This window comes from Aureococcus anophagefferens (assembly GCF_000186865.1).
Source record: "Aureococcus anophagefferens unplaced genomic scaffold AURANscaffold_5, whole genome shotgun sequence".
Classification (NCBI taxonomy): Eukaryota; class Pelagophyceae; order Pelagomonadales; family Pelagomonadaceae; genus Aureococcus; species Aureococcus anophagefferens.
This window is the reverse complement of record NW_008705565.1, coordinates 391,513-402,455: the sequence shown is the minus strand read 5'-3', so window position 1 is coordinate 402,455 and position 10,943 is coordinate 391,513. Positions and strand designations below refer to the sequence as shown.

At 70.3% G+C, this 10,943-nt stretch overlaps 2 protein-coding genes across 2 annotated transcripts; one reads left to right on the top strand and one right to left on the bottom strand.

Moving 5' to 3' along the window:
• Nucleotides 1-1,374: 1,374 nt before the first annotated feature.
• On the bottom strand, nt 1,375-1,734 carry AURANDRAFT_6939 (hypothetical protein; the record flags this gene model as incomplete). The annotated part of the gene is made up of 1 exon (XM_009036523.1): nt 1,375-1,734. A coding segment is annotated over one exon (360 nt), but the record flags the coding sequence as incomplete, so codon positions are not given.
• A 6,555-nt stretch (nt 1,735-8,289) lies between these two features.
• On the top strand, nt 8,290-8,952 carry AURANDRAFT_5483 (hypothetical protein; the record flags this gene model as incomplete). The annotated part of the gene is made up of 1 exon (XM_009036506.1): nt 8,290-8,952. A coding segment is annotated over one exon (663 nt), but the record flags the coding sequence as incomplete, so codon positions are not given.
• Nucleotides 8,953-10,943: the final 1,991 nt, after the last annotated feature.

Here is a 10,943-nt window from a genome sequence, read left to right as displayed (position 1 = left end):
GGACGCCGTCACCGACCCGTAGAGCACGGAGATGGCCTCCCGGTCCAGGGCGCTCGTGTAGACGTAGAGCTCGTCGATGGCGCCCGTCAGCTTGTTCGACTCGTACACGTCGGCGCCCACTCGAAGCCCGTACATGGTCTCCGTGTCGAGAGACGCCGGGGCGGTCGCCTCGGCGAGGCCGTCGAAGTAGAGGACGAGGTCCGTGCCGTCGTAGGTCAGGCAGTAGTGGTGCCAGTCGTCCCAGTCGATGTAGGACGTGTTGCCGTAGATCGTCACGACCGTCTGGTACGAACCGGACAGAGCGAGCGTCACGTTGCTTTCAGCGTCTCCAACGGCGAGCCCGAACGACGCTCCGTCGGCCGAGTCGCTCCCGTACTCGAAGAGAAAGCCGCCGTCCCAGTCGTCGATGCGCGCCCAGAGGCAGATCGTCCGCTCCTCGTCCCCGGTCAGGTCCCCGCTCGTCAGCGCGTCGGGCAGCTGGACGTAGATGCTCCCGTCGAAGCCGAGCGCGTCCCCGCCGTCGCGGCTCTCCGTCGGGCCGAGGTTCCGCGCCATCCCGTTCTTATAGGTGTCGCCGCTGTATGCTCCGGTCGCATCCGTCGCATTGCCCTCATCGAAGGAGTAGTACGCGCGCAGCGTGCCCTCGAAGTAGTACGTCGACGGGGCGGGAGTCACCGTCGGGGACGCCGTCACCGACCCGTAGAGCACGGAGATGGCCTCCCGGTCCAGGGCGCTCGTGTAGACGTAGAGCTCGTCGATGGCGCCCGTCAGCTTGTTCGACTCGTACACGTCGGCGCCCACTCGAAGCCCGTACATGGTCTCCGTGTCGAGAGACGCCGGGGCGGTCGCCTCGGCGAGGCCGTCGAAGTAGAGGACGAGGTCCGTGCCGTCGTAGGTCAGGCAGTAGTGGTGCCAGTCGTCCCAGTCGATGTAGGACGTGTTGCCGTAGATCGTCACGACCGTCTGGTACGAACCGGACAGAGCGAGCGTCACGTTGCTTTCAGCGTCTCCAACGGCGAGCCCGAACGACGCTCCGTCGGCCGAGTCGCTCCCGTACTCGAAGAGAAAGCCGCCGTCCCAGTCGTCGATGCGCGCCCAGAGGCAGATCGTCCGCTCCTCGTCCCCGGTCAGCGCCTCATACGTCAGAGCTTCGGGCAAGACTACGTAGACTTCGCCGTCGAAGCCGAGCGCGTCCCCGCCGTCGCGGCTCTCCGTCGGGCCGAGGTTCCGCGCCATCCCGTTCTTGTAGGTGTCGCCGCTGTATGCTCCGGTCGCATCCGTCGCATTGCCCTCATCGAAGGAGTAGTACGCGCGCAGCGTGCCCTCGAAGTAGTACGTCGACGGGGCAGCCGTCAGGGCGTCGCATTCCGCCGCGGCCTCCGGCGAGTCAGTGCCGTCGGGGCAGGGCTCGCAAATCTCCGCCCCCGTGCCGGCTGCGAAGCGGCCCGCCGGGCACGCGGAACAGCCGATGGACGCGTCGAGGCTCGAGTACCGACCCGCGGTGCAGTTTTCGCATTTCGAGCTTCCGGCGGCCGCGGAGTAGCGCCCGGCCGCGCAGCTTTCGCACGACGTCGCGCCCGGCGACGACGACACGTAGCCCGCAAAGCAGAGCGAGGCGCTCCGCGCGCCGGCGCTCGGCACGTAGGACCCCGGCGGCGCGAGGGCGCAGGCGACGGCCGAAGCGTTCGGCTGGAACGACCCCGCGGCGCAGTCGTCGCAGGCGGTCGCCTTCGCGCGGACGCTGTAGGTGCCCCGGAAGCACGGCACGCACACGCCGACGTAGACAAAGTGGCCCGAGTCGCAGCTCGTGCCGTTCGTGGCGCCGCTCGACCCACCGCACTGCACGGAGGTCGTCGGCGCGCTTGGGGACGGCGTCGACGACGGCACGCTCGTCGGCGCGCTGCTCGGGCTCGAGGTCGTCGGGACGCGCGTCGAAGTGGGCTCCACGGACGGCTGGAATGTGGGCTCGCGACTCGGCTCCGAGGTCGGGGCTGCCGTCGGCGCGGGCGTGAACGAGACCTCGAACTCCGCCGAGTCCGCGAGCGTCGCGTCGTCCGAGCACGCCAGCGTCAGGGTGTAGGTGCTGACCTCCGCGTCGCCGGCGACGGTCTGCGTCTGCTGGCCGTCGTTGGTCGCGGTCTCCGCGCGGACGACGGTCCCGTCCGAGTCCGAGACCTCGACGTCCACGGTCGCGCAGGCGCCGGGGTCGCCGCGGTAGACCCAGAGGAGGTCGCACTCGACGCCGGAGACGCAGGTCGCCCCGATGCCGATGCTCGTGATCCGCAGGAAGGAGGCCGTCGGGGTCGAGGAGGGCGGCGACGCGCTCGGGGTCGAGGAAGGGGCCGCGCTGGGGGTCGAGCTGCTGGGGTTCGAGGACGGACTCGGGGACGGCGCCGAGAAGGGCGCCGCGCTCGGCGCCGACGAAGGGGCCGGGCTGGGGCTCGAGGACGGACTCGAGGACGGCGCTGAGGAGGGCGCCGCGCTCGGACCCGACGATGGGGCCGCGCTGGGGCTCGAGGACGGACTCGAGGACGGCGCTGAGGAAGGAGAAGGCGAGACGGGCGTCGGCGTAAGCGTGCCGCAGTCGTTCTCGTACCACGCGACCGTGTCGTCCTCGGCGGACGCCGACAGCGCGTCGACGTCCCCGTCGCCGTCGACGTCGATCGCGAAGACGGAGGTGGCAGTGGCTGCCGCTGTGTGAATGATGCGCTCCGTGAAGGACTGGGAGCCGTCATTCTCGTACCACGCGACCGTGTCGTCGGCGTGGGACGCCGAGAGGACGTCGACGTCGCCGTCACCGTCAATGTCGATCGCATACAAGCATAGAGCTCCATCTGCCAGCGTGCTCAGGAGGTGCTGCGTGAAGGACTGGTCCCCGTCATTTTCGTACCATGCGATTGTGTCGTCGTCACGTGATGCAGATAGCGCGTCGACGTCCCCGTCGCTGTCGATGTCGATGGCGTAGATAGAGCGACCGTCCACTGAGTCGGAGATGGTGCGCTCCGTGAAGGACTGGGACCCGTCGTTCTCGTGCCAAGCTACCGTGTCGTCGTCATAGGACGCCGAGAGCACGTCGATATCCCCGTCGCCGTCGATGTCGATCGCATAGATGGAGCGGGCGCTATCAGCCAGCGCCTTTATGATGCGCTCGGTGAAGGACTGGGACCCATCGTTCTCGTACCAGGCGACCGTGTCGTCTTCGGCGGACGCCGATAGGACGTCGACGTCGCCGTCGCCGTCCATGTCGATCGCAAAAATTGAATAGCTAATCCGATGATTCAAGGTCTGGACGACAGTCCGTTCGGTGAAGGACTCGGAGCCGTCATTGTCATACCATAAGACGCCGCCTATCCAATCCCCTGAAGATGAACCGATTGTCGTAGCTAGCACGTCCATGTCGCCATCGCCGTCCAAGTCGATCGCGAAGACGACGACGGCCTGATAGATTTCGCTGCTGGCATCAGCCCTCAGTATGACACGCCCCGTGAAGGACTGGGAGCTGTCGTTCTCGTACCAGGTGACTATTTCCTGCCCGTCGATACCTTGCACATTCATATTTGCGGAGAGCACGTCGACGTCCGCATCGCCGTCTATATCAATCGCGTAGATTGCCTTGGCATCATCGGCCAGCGTCGTGATGACGCGCTCGGCGAACGCGACGCTGGCGCAGCGCGCGGTGGGCCGCGGCGTCGGTGGCTCCGGCGTCGGCCGTGGCGTGGGAACGCCGGTCGGACCCACGGACGGGCTCCGCGAGGGCGCGATCGTCGGCGCGGGCGTGAACGAGACCTCGAACTCCGCCGAGTCCGCGAGCGTCGCGTCGTCCGAGCACGCCAGCGTCAGGGTGTAGGTGCTGACCTCCGCGTCGCCGGCGACGGTCTGCGTCTGCTGGCCGTCGTTGGTCGCGGTCTCCGCGCGGACGACGGTCCCGTCCGAGTCCGAGACCTCGACGTCCACGGTCGCGCAGGCGCCGGGGTCGCCGCGGTAGACCCAGAGGAGGTCGCACTCGACGCCGGAGACGCAGGTCGCCCCGATGCCGATGCTCGTGATCCGCAGGAAGGAGGCCGTCGGGGTCGAGGAGGGCGACGCGCTGGTTCCCGACGAAGGGGCCGCGCTGGGGGTCGCGCTGGGGCTGCCGCATTCGTTCTCGTACCACGCGACCGTGTCGTCGCTGGTGGACGCCGACAGCGCGTCGACGTCGCCGTCGCCGTCGACGTCGATGGCGAAGACGGAGGTGGCGCCGTCCGCCGCGTTCGTGATGACGCGCTCGGTAAAGGACAGGGAGCCGTCGTTCTCGTACCAGGCGACCGTGTCGTCGAGGTAGGACGCCGAGAGCACATCGACGTCGCCGTCGCCGTCGACGTCGATCGCGAAGACGGAGTAGGCGTAGTCCGCCGAGTTCGTGATGATGCGCTCCGTGAAGGACTCGGCCCCGTCGTTCTCGTACCACGCGACCGTGTCGTCACTCCTGGACACCGAGAGCGCGTCGACGTCGCCGTCGCCGTCGACGTCGATCGCGAAGACGGAGAAGGCGTTGTCCGCCGAGTTCGTGATGACGCACTCCGTGAAGGACTGGGAGCCGTCGTTCTCGTACCACGCGACGGTGTCGTCGCCGCCGGCCGCCGACAGCGCGTCGACGTTGCCGTCGCCGTCGACGTCGATGGCGAAGACGGAGACGGCGGCGTCCGCCGAGTTCGAAATGATGCGCTCCGTGAAGGACTGGGAGCCGTCGTTCTCGTACCAGGCGACCGTGTCGTCGTAAGCGGACGCCGAGAGCACGTCGACGTCGCCGTCGCCGTCGACGTCGATCGCGAAGACGGAGAAGGCGTTGTCCGCCGAGTTCGTGATGACGCGCTCCGCGAAGGACTGCGAGCCGTCGTTCTCGTACCACGCGACCGTGTCGTCGCTGACGGACGCCGACAGCGCGTCGACGTCGCCGTCGCCGTCGACGTCGATCGCGAAGACGGAGCGGGCGCCGTTCGCGGAGTTCGAAATGATGCGCTCCGTGAAGGACTGGGAGCCGTCGTTCTCGTACCAGGCGACCGTGTCGTCGCCGGCGGACGCCGACAGCGCGTCGACGTCGCCGTCGCCGTCGACGTCGATGGCGAAGACGGAGTAGGCGCCGTCCGCCGAGTTCGTGACCTGGCGCTCGGAGAACGCGACGCTCGCGCAGGAGGCGCCCACCGAGTCGACGGCCCAGCACGCCAGCACGAACAAGCAGCCTTTCGCCGCGCCGATCACCCGCCCTCCGCGGCGCGGCGCGCGGCGGGCCCCGTCGCGGCGGGGCCCGTCGCGCCGCGCGCCGCGCGCCCGGGACGGCCCGGGTCGAAGGCCCCCACCGCCCGGTTGCGCCTGGGGGGAGCTGCGCATGCTTACGGCATTCCAGGGGCAGAGTCCCGCTGCTTGCCTTTTTTTATCCCGGCAACGTAACAACGCGAAAAGATCCATGCCCCCCGTCCGCCCGCTGTTGTTGCCTTCAGGAACTCGAGCCGTTTCTGTCGCTGCGAACCACTAGCCGGCGGGATTGCGGCCGCCCCCCATGTTGGCGAATGCCGCCAAAGCTGAACCTGATGAACATGACATTGTTGGATGCTACAATAGTAGTGGCTTTGTCGAGCTCCACACCTCTGCGTCCCCGCGCGACGTCCCAGCCTCGTGGTCGCGCGTGCTGCCCGCATACAGCATGAACGTCCTTGTGGCCTTGTGCGTCGCAACCGCAGCGGCAGCGACGACGCCCTTCGAGAGCACCTGCGGCAAGGACTCGAAGGTCGCCGACTGCGACCACCCGGACCTTGGCTCCTGCGGCACGGCGTGCTGCAGCCTCGAAGTGAATCTTACGACGTCCGCGCCCCTCGCGTACGGCGAGATCAAGGCGTTCCTCGAGACCGGCGGGCGGGACGCGTCCTACGCCTACAGCAACTACACCGACGCCGCGGGCCACGACCCGAGCGACGCGCTGTCCGACGGCATCCCCAGCGGCTTCGAATACATCTGGCAGGGCACGCACGCGACGAAGGGCGGCTACGTCGACACGCTCAACTTCTGGGTCAAGCCCATCGATGGCCTAAGCGCGACGCTGGGCCTCTTCTCGATCTCGAACATCCACGGCGCGCTCGGCGACGGCGGCCAGAACTACAAGAGCCTGGTCTACCTCCTGAAGAATTTTGCGACGACGTCGGGCTACTCGGACCCGACGATCGTCCACGGCTGCGCCATGCCCGGCGCCTAGAAAATAAAAACGGTTACCACCAGAAGCCGAGGGCGTCGTCGCCGCCGTCGTCGTTGTACTCCGCCGCGAAGTGGCGGCAGCGGCGGGACTCGTTCCAGGAGAGCGCGAACTTGAGCGCGTAGCGAAGCAGGAGGAGGCCCATGACGGCCCGCAGCAGCCAGAGGAGCATGCCGAAGGGCCGCTGCTTGGGGATCGTGTGGACGACGGACGCTAACACGAGCGCCGCGAAGCAGAGCACGCTCTGGAGGCCGCTGTCGTAGATGTCGTAGTACGCGAAGACGTGGTGCTGGTTCCGGCACTGCGTGAGGTGGATGGCGAAGACGATGTCCATCAGGGAGAAGGAGAAGGTGCAGACGACGACGAGGACGAAGGCGAGCTGGTTGAGGGACACGCCGGAGCTGTCGCCCTCGTGCGCCGCGGCGCGGTCGCCGAGCGACTCGCGGAGGTGCGTCTTCGCGTTGATGGCCCGCACGAAGGCGAGACCGTGGAGCTCGATGCGCCACATGAAGAGCTCGAGCGTCGACGACGCCAGGAACATGAAGGAGCCCACGAAGTAGGGCAGCTGCACCAAGGTCCGCGCGTCGCTCCCCGCGGCCCGCGCCGCGCCCGGCGCGATGAAGACGCCGCCCACGAGGAAGAGCAACGACCCGACGAAATTCAGGTTCGCGACCCACCACACCAATTCCTCGGCCGCCCGCCCGAGGCGCCAGGACTCGTTGTGGTCCACCGCGAGCGCCGCGCCGACGCAGAAGAGCACGCCGCCGCCGAACGCCGACGCAAAGTAGACCCACGCGCAGGCCGTCGCGGCGTCGCCCGACGGCACGACGCCGTTCTCCACGAGGAGCTGGACGCCGATGCCGAGCTGGAACCAGACGGCGCCCACGGAGTAGGCCATGTAGCCCCAGTGCGAGTGCCAGATGCGGTCGTCGATGTCGAGCGCCCACGCGCCGCCGACGCGCGACGGCCAGACGAAGTTCCGGAGCTGGTCGCGCTGGTCCTCGCCCCGCCCGAGGTTGATGGCCTCGTAGTAGCCCAAATAGCCACCGACGATGAAGAAGAGGCCGCCGACGAAGTACGGCCAGAGCACCGTCGCCGACTTCCGGATTCGCAGCCGGTCCTCGGGGATGGGCGCCTTGGGCATGAGGTAGTCGAAGCCCGCGCCGAAGGTGAAGAGCGAGCTCCCGATGATGAACGTGCAGGCGACCCAGTAGGCCATCGTGTAGCGCCACCAGTACCGCGTCGTGCCCCGCTGCGCCTCGGGCTCGAGCACGACGGGGAACAGCAGCGTCCCGCGGCTCCCGGCCTCGCGGCTCGCGGCGGCGAGGCGCCGCACCTCCTCGTGGCAGCCCGCGGCGCCGCTCGACGTCGTCACGGCCCCCGACGCGAGGCCGAGGCGCCACGACCGGTAGCCGTCGCGGTAGTCGTTCTCCGCGAGGCTCACGTCGCCGCCCGCGCGCCGCCGCCGCGCCTCGAGCGCCGCCTGCGCGTCCTCCGTCTTCTTCGGGGAGCTCGGCCGATCCGGCCGCCACTCGGCGATGCGCCGGATCTCGCCGCTCGTGATGCGCGGCAGGGCCGACGCCGGCAGCAGCGGGTTCGTGCTCGCGTTATTTTCGCCGTTTAAGGACGTCTCTCCCAGGTTTAAGGTCATGTAGTCCGTGCCGCGCTCCGGCGGCATCGTGTCTATGCGCTAGAGCGGCGCCGAATCAGTGCGCACTTCGTCGTCTTTTGGTCCCCGCGTGCGTGTCACTGCGCCCGACAGCTCGCTCCGCCGACTGATTGCAGTGCCTCCATTTCCTTGTGGCAAAGAGCGAGGACCAAGGTGCCGCTGCGGTGCACCTGATCGAGCGTCCAAACGGGACGGGCGCGGGCATCGAATTAATCTGGTGGTGCTTGTTCCGCTCTCCTGCGACGAGGTGTGCTTCACCCCATCACCCGGAGACGCCAGGCCTACGAGACGCGGCTAACAAAACACACACAGAGACGACGAACCCGCCGCCGCGCGCCGAGAAACCGCCGCGATGGTCGCCCAGCTCCAGGGCGGCGCCGAGGCGCACTGGCAGGTCATGCAGAAGCGGACGTTCACGCGCTACATCAACTCGAAGCTCAAGGCGCGGAACCTCGTCGTCGGCGACCTCTACGAGGACCTCAAGGACGGGCGCGTGCTCTACAACTTCCTGGAGGTGCTCACGGGCGCGTCGCTGAAGAAGTACGGCAAGTTGAACAGCGGGAAGATGCGCATCCAGCACGTCGCGAACATGAACGTCGTCTTCAAGTTCTTCCCCGACGCGGACGTGAAGCTCGAGAACATCGGCGTCATGGACGTCGTCGACGGCACGCCGACGCCGACGCTCGGCCTCATCTGGTCGATCATCGCGTTCTACCTCATCCGGGACCTCGGCGGCGCGGACGACGACCTGGGCGCCGTGAAGAAGAAGGTACTCAAGTGGGCGAAGAAGAAGGCGAAGACGCACGTGGCCGTGTCCGATCTGACGCGGTCCTTCGCGGACGGCAAGGCGTTCCTCGCGATACTCAACGACACGGACGCGGCGGGGTCGCCCTACGACCCCGCGGACGACGCCCGCGCCAACTTCCGCCGGGCCTTCGGGGACGCCGAGGACAAGTACGGCCTGCCGCAGATGCTCGACCCGGACGACGCGAGCCTCTGGGAGGACGAGATCTCGATGCTTACCTATTTGGCGTCGATGATGGACGCGCTCCCGGACAGCGTGGCCCAGCCGGACCCGAACGACGTCCTGGACGAGTGGGTCGAGGACCACGCGCCCCAGCTCCGGGATGCGCTCGCGAAGCTCTGCGCCGTGCCGTCGACGGCCGACGACGCGGCCGCGCGCGCCGACGCGTTGGCATTAGTGGCCAAGGAGGCCGCGGCCGCGGGCCTCGGCGCGCCCGCGGTCGTCGCCGACGACCTCGTCGTCTTCGCGGGCCCCGAGTCCCCGGGCGCGCCGACGGTGCTCATCTACGCGTCGGTGAACGTCGCGGCGCCCGACGCCGCGGCGTGGGCCGCGGCCGACCGTAAGCCGTTCGCGCCGACGACGGCGGACGGCCGCGTGGGCGCCGCGGGCGCCAAGGACGCCAAGGCCGGCGCGCTCGCGCCTTTGTACGCGTGCCGCGCCCTCGAGGCCGTCGTCGGCAGTGGCCCGCGGCTGTTGAACTTCAAGGTCGCGGTCTCGGGCGCCGCGCCCGGCGACGCCGCCGCGGTCCTCGCGCCCCACGCGGCGGCGCTCGCCGCGGACTACGTCCTCGTCTCCGACGGCGGTGGCATGGGCGCCTATGGCGCCGCGAAGCCCGGCGCGCCAGCCCTGCTCTTCGGCTGCCGGGGCTACGTCGACGTGACGTTACGGTGCGCGCTCCGCGCGGCGCCCGGCGCGGCCGCGGCGCCCTGCGCCACCGCCGTCGGCCCCGTCGTCGACCCGGCGACGGCGCTGGCCGCGGGCCTCGCGGGCCTCCGCGACGGCGCGGGCGCGCTCAAAGCGGGCCCGACGTGCTTCGGGCTCCCCGCCTTACCGCTGGCCGCCGTCGACGTCACGGAGCAGCCCGAGGACGTCGACGCGCTGCTCGCGGAGCTCGCGTCGGCCCACGGCTACGCGGCGGCGCCCCTGCCCGAGTTCAAGGCCCGGGCGACGTCGACCTACGCCGCGTGCCCGCGCGCGGCGCTCGCGCTCGACCCGGGCTACGTCGTGAGCCGCCTCTGGACGGAGCACCTGGCGCCGCCGCGGGGCCGCGGCGGTTTCGCGCCGCCGTGCCTGCCCGAGGCGGCCTGCGCCGTCGTCCGCGTGCTCCTGCCGCCGGGCTTCCGCGACCTGCGGGGCGCGGCGGACGCGCTCGTGGCGGCCGTCGCCGGCGCGGAGCTCGCGGGCGAGCCCGCGGGCGCGGCGGGCTACCTGAGCGACCCGCGGCAGCCCTTCGCGCTCGCCGTCCACGAGGCGCTCGACGCGGCCTACGGCGCGAAGTGCTCCACGGCGGCGCCCGTCTTCGTGCCCGCGGCCGCCGCGCTCGCGGGCCTCCTCCCGGACGCGGCGGTCTTCGTCGTCGGCAAGGCCCCCGTCCACGCGGACCGCGTCGGCGCGCCCGGCGAGTCCGTCGCCCTCGCGGACCTGCTGAGCGAGACGAAGGCGCTCTGCCGCCTCCTCCACGCGACGGCCGCGGGCGTGCCCGTGCAGGCGCCCAAGATCAAGCCCTACGGCGACCTCCCCGTCGCGGCGCCGCGCGCGGCCGTCGCGGCGCCGGTCGCGCCGCCGCCGGCCGTCGCGGCGCCGGTCGCGCCGCCGCCGGCCGCGCCGCCGCCGCCGCCGCCGCCGGTCGCGGCGCCCGAGCCCGAGCCGGAGCCGGTGGCCGCGCCGGAGCCGGTGGCCGCGCCGCCGCCGCCGCCGGTGGCCGAGCCGGAGCCGGAGCCGGAGCCGGAGCCCGTCGCCGAGCCGGAGCCCGTCGCCGAGCCCGAGCCCGTCGCCGAGCCGGAGCCCGAGCCCGTCGCCGAGCCCGAGCCCGAGGCGCCGCCGCCGCCGCCGCCCGCGGCCGCCGCGGCGCCCGCCGCGGCCGCGGCCGAGCCCGAGGCCGCCCCCCCGCTGACGGCCGCGGCGCTCGTCTCGGAGCTCAACAAGCTCCGCGCGGACCCGGCCGCGTACGCCGGCGTCCTCGAGGGCACGCTCGAGCTCTTCAAGGACGACAAGTCGTTCTGGCCCCGCGAGCCCGGCGCCCAGCC